General features: G+C 60.3%; 1 protein-coding gene across 1 annotated transcript in view; it reads right to left on the reverse strand.

The window, feature by feature from the left end:
- Positions 1–3,390, reverse strand: part of UNC5B (unc-5 netrin receptor B) — a 22,818-nt gene extending 19,428 nt beyond the window's left edge. Inside the window, exons 1-2 of the mRNA XM_005882727.2 lie at positions 3,279–3,390; positions 1,112–1,336 (exon numbers count right to left, since the gene is read on the reverse strand). Of these exons, the coding sequence (XP_005882789.1) occupies positions 1,112–1,336; positions 3,279–3,390 (337 nt within the window). The remainder of the gene's footprint in view (positions 1–1,111; positions 1,337–3,278) is intronic.
- Positions 3,391–4,037: the final 647 nt, after the last annotated feature.

The raw sequence follows: 4,037 nt of genomic DNA on the forward strand, positions 1-4,037 counted from the left end.
GAAGGAGAGGGGAGGGAGGTGGGGGGGTCGGAACATAAGGAAAAAAGACACAGACGGAGACGGGGATCAGAAGGGAGAGGTGGGACACAGATGGAAATAAGAGGGGGCTGGACAAGCAGGAGAAAGGAATGGATCAAGGAAGAAACGCAAACACAAAAGCCGAGGCAGGCACTGGGGCCAGGGAGCCCCATTGGGCCTGGGTTCTGGGGCTGCCCAACACCGGTGGCCTGCAGGTGGCCAGCACCGGCCGCGCACCCTGTCTAACAAAGAGGAGCCAGAGGCTCTGTCCGGGAGCCCCGGCCTGGGCTGCACCGAGGCAGGGTTCTAGAGTCCAATGGTTGGCAAACTGCGGCTCGCGAGCCACATGTGGCTCTTTGGCCCCTTGAGTGTGGCTCTTCCACAAAATACCGACTTCTGTGCATGGGCCACGAAGTTTCAATTGCACTGTACGTGCGCACCCGCACGTGGTATTCTGTGGAAGAGCCACACTCAAGGGGCCCAAGAGCCGCATGTGGCTCGTCAGCTGCAGTTTGCCGACCACTGTTCTAGACCATCCCCGTGCCACATGTCTTCTCTGTGGGAGTTTCCATTCCCTGCAATGACAGCGTTTCCTTCATAGAAATGAATTGTCTTCGTTTTAAAGGGTCGATATTCAGTAAATAATCGTAGAGGGCGTGCTCGGGTGCCGCCCACACCGAAGGAGAGGGGAGCCTGTCTGGAGCAGAAGACCCCTTGCTTCTGAGGCATGGAGAGCAGGAGGCAGGGCCCTGGCTGGTGCTGGTGAGGAACCCCAGCCCCCGGCTAGACATGCTCCCCGAGCTGAGCAGGATGGGAAGACACTGGGAAAGGGAACAAGCGCTCAGCTCGGCCAGGGATTAGGTGCCACTTCATTTGACCACCCAACGTCAGCCTGCGCCGTGCGGCCAACCCTTGGGAAATACTGACCCAGGGTGGACCACAGAGGGGAAACTGAGGCCCAGAGGGGCGCCATGGCTGGTTGAAGTCTCACACGGAGTCTAGGGTGGTGAAGCCCAGGACCCAGTGTCCCTGACACCTCTGGGTGGGGGTGTCCCTGGTGTCCTGGGCGTGACCAGGCCAGTGGGCGGCTCACCCGTGGCCTCGTCCCGGCCCTCCTGTGTGACGTGGTCGTTCTGGCTGACCCACTCGCCGTTGCACTTGAAGTAGATCTGTGTGGCAGGGAAGGCGCGGCAGCTCAGCTCCACCGGCTTGTTCTTCACGATGTAGGCGTCTTGCGGCTCCTGGAGGAAGTGGGGCAGCGGCTCGGCCGGCACCGATGGGAAGGACTCAGGGAGCACCTCGCTGCCGGAATCAGTGCCTGTGGAGGGAGGAAGGCTCTGTGAGGCCGAAGGCTGAGGAGGCCAGGGGCACCCACTGACCGCCCAGGAGCCCCTGGCAGACAGAGGGGGCATCTGGAGATGCAGGAGGTGCCCTCTGTGACCCGGGCAAGGTCTGGCTCCCCTGCGCCTTAGCTTCCCCATCCTGCCCTGCCGATAGGAGGTCTGCTGTGGAGCCAGTCCCCGCTCCACGATGCTGTGTGTGATCTTCCGTACAGACGGAGAAATCGGGGTGGCCTGGCCAGGGGAGGGGACCCATCAAGGCGAGGCACCCCTGAGGCCTCCAGCCCTCCCGTGTCCCCTGCACGAGCCCTCGCCGGCCTCCCTCCAGCTTCCCACGGTGATACCATAGTACGTTTGAGGCTGGAGCTCAAACAGGCCAGCTCTGCCCCGAAGCCCCAGCCAGCCGGGCAATGGGAGTGGGGAGAAGAGCGGAGACCCGCAGGGCGCTGGGTGGGTGAGGTGGGGCGGCTGCCAGGCCTGGGCTCCCTGGTGCAGCCCGGCAGGCCTCCTCCTGCAGGAAGTCCAAGGCAGGGGGCAGCATGGAGGGGGAGACTACCTTCCCAGCAGCTCCACACCGAGTCTCCCTCCTCTGGTCTGGGGCTCTGATCCTAGCCTTTCTCACCTGGCCAAGTCTGTCCCTTGGCCCTAAGGGTGAGGAAACATCTGAGGCGGGAACACACTGTGGCTGTCAATCTTTTCCCTGAAGGGGCCAAAGGAAACCCTGGCTGCCCGCCTCCCTGGAAAGAACAGCACCTCAGGAGGTGAGACAAACAGGAAGGGAGAGCAGCCAGCCACCCAGCGCTAGGATGGGGGAGACCAGGCCGGGCCAGGCTATTGGTTCACAATCCACTTAGGAAAATTGACTTTCCACTGCCAAGTGCCAAGCGATCAGGTGGCTGGGACACACGGTAGGGGGCTTGTCCTCCTCTGCTGACTGCTCCAGAGGAAGCACACATTATGCTGCAGGGGTGCCCAAGCCTGCCCCGCCCTCACCAGCCAGCTACCAGCCAGCTACCGTCCCTGGCCCAGCACCCCAGAGCCCTGGGACCAGGCCCTTGTCCTCCAAAAGGAACCAATCACACCTCACATGCCCAGGCCACGCTGACTGTGCACCAGCAGCTCCTGCTAAGACCGGGTGCTTCAGGAGCTCTGAGAAAATGCTGGGTTGACACGGGCTCCAGGCTGTGTGTGTGTGTGACACAGAGAGAGAGAGAGATGGACTGACCCCAGGGGGAGAGAAGGAAAAGCCAGCAAGAAGGGGTGTGACTTCAGCTCCATCCAGTATGCTGTGGGTGACCCAGGGAGAGCCCCTTAACTCCAACCTAGTTACTTCATCTCCAAGAGGGCAGGTCATATGAGATAACCATACATGTGTGCCGAGGAGGGGCCGAGCACATAGCAGGTACAAGTTACTGTATTAAAAACACAACTAATGCTCATCCCACATTAGGTGCTGTGTTTTCAATACTTAATTGAAAACGTACTTAATTGAAAACGTACCTAATTCTTGTAAGGCAAGTTATATTAGTCCCCAGTTTACAAATGGGGAAACTGAGGCCAGAGAGGTTAAGCCACTTGCCCAAGGGCACACAGCAAGCAAGAGGCACAGCCAAGGTTCGAACCCAAGAATCAGACGTCAGTGTTAGGACATTGCCCAGGACTCCACACTGCCCATCACTGGAGTAGCTGCATGCACTGGTGTCCCCGGAGACTCCGAACAGACCCTGACATTGGCCGGGACCCTACAACTGTGGGGGTTCTCTCACCACAGGTCCAGCGAGGCTAAAAGCGCCCTTCCCGTTTCAAAGCTGTGGACACGGAAGCTCATCCAGATGAGGCAAGTGACTGCCCCACCGCCAGCTGGTTGGTGGGAGTAGCAGTGAGCATCCTGAGGCCAGGTCAGGGCTCCCCGATTCTCACTTCCCTCAGCCAGGCAGGGAGATGCCTTCTCTGTAGGTACACGGTAGCCTCTAGGGCCTGGCAGCTTGGGCAGTTGGTGGTGAGAGGACACAGTGCCCAGTGAGCTGGACATGGTCTCCCAGTGGCCTGAGAGCTGTCACTGTGGCCTTTCTGCCAGGCAGGCAGCTCTAGGGAGAGCAGGTTGGAGACAAGAGGGCAGGTGGGCAGCAGAGAACCCGCAGGCTCCAAGCCCGCCTCCCACCACCAGCATCCTGTTCAGCCTCAGGCCTGAGGTGTGTGAGGCAGGGATTTGCCTGAGGTCACCTGTCAGTGGGAGGTACCCCAGGGTCTGAACCGGGCCTGACTGGCCTCAGGCGCCTCATCTGTGAAACGGGGGGGACTGGACCTCCCTCTGGGGGTGGTGACCACGAGAGGAGGTGTGTGGGCGCCCCTGGGTGCAGCTGTGTGCTCACCCTACCTTCTAACCACGTGGCCCCCAGGTGATCGCTTCCCTGGCTGGCTGCGGCCCTGCGGGCTGCGTTTATGACAGTTTTATAACCCTAATGCGGCTTATTTATAAAGCTGGCACAGACACGACCGGGGAAAGTAAACATTTAAACATTAGACATCCATTAGTGCAGCAGGCCCCGCCCTCCCTGCCCCACCCCTCCTCTCAGCCCTGGCACAAAGGTTCACCCCTGGCCTTGGCAGGAATATGGCTGGGCGTCTTCCTCAGCGCCTCTGTCATGGCAGTGCCGGTGGCTCTCGGTGTAGCTACTG

The sequence above is a fragment of the Myotis brandtii genome, unplaced genomic scaffold (genome assembly GCF_000412655.1).
Source record: "Myotis brandtii unplaced genomic scaffold, ASM41265v1 scaffold735, whole genome shotgun sequence".
Taxonomy (NCBI): domain Eukaryota; kingdom Metazoa; phylum Chordata; class Mammalia; order Chiroptera; family Vespertilionidae; genus Myotis; species Myotis brandtii.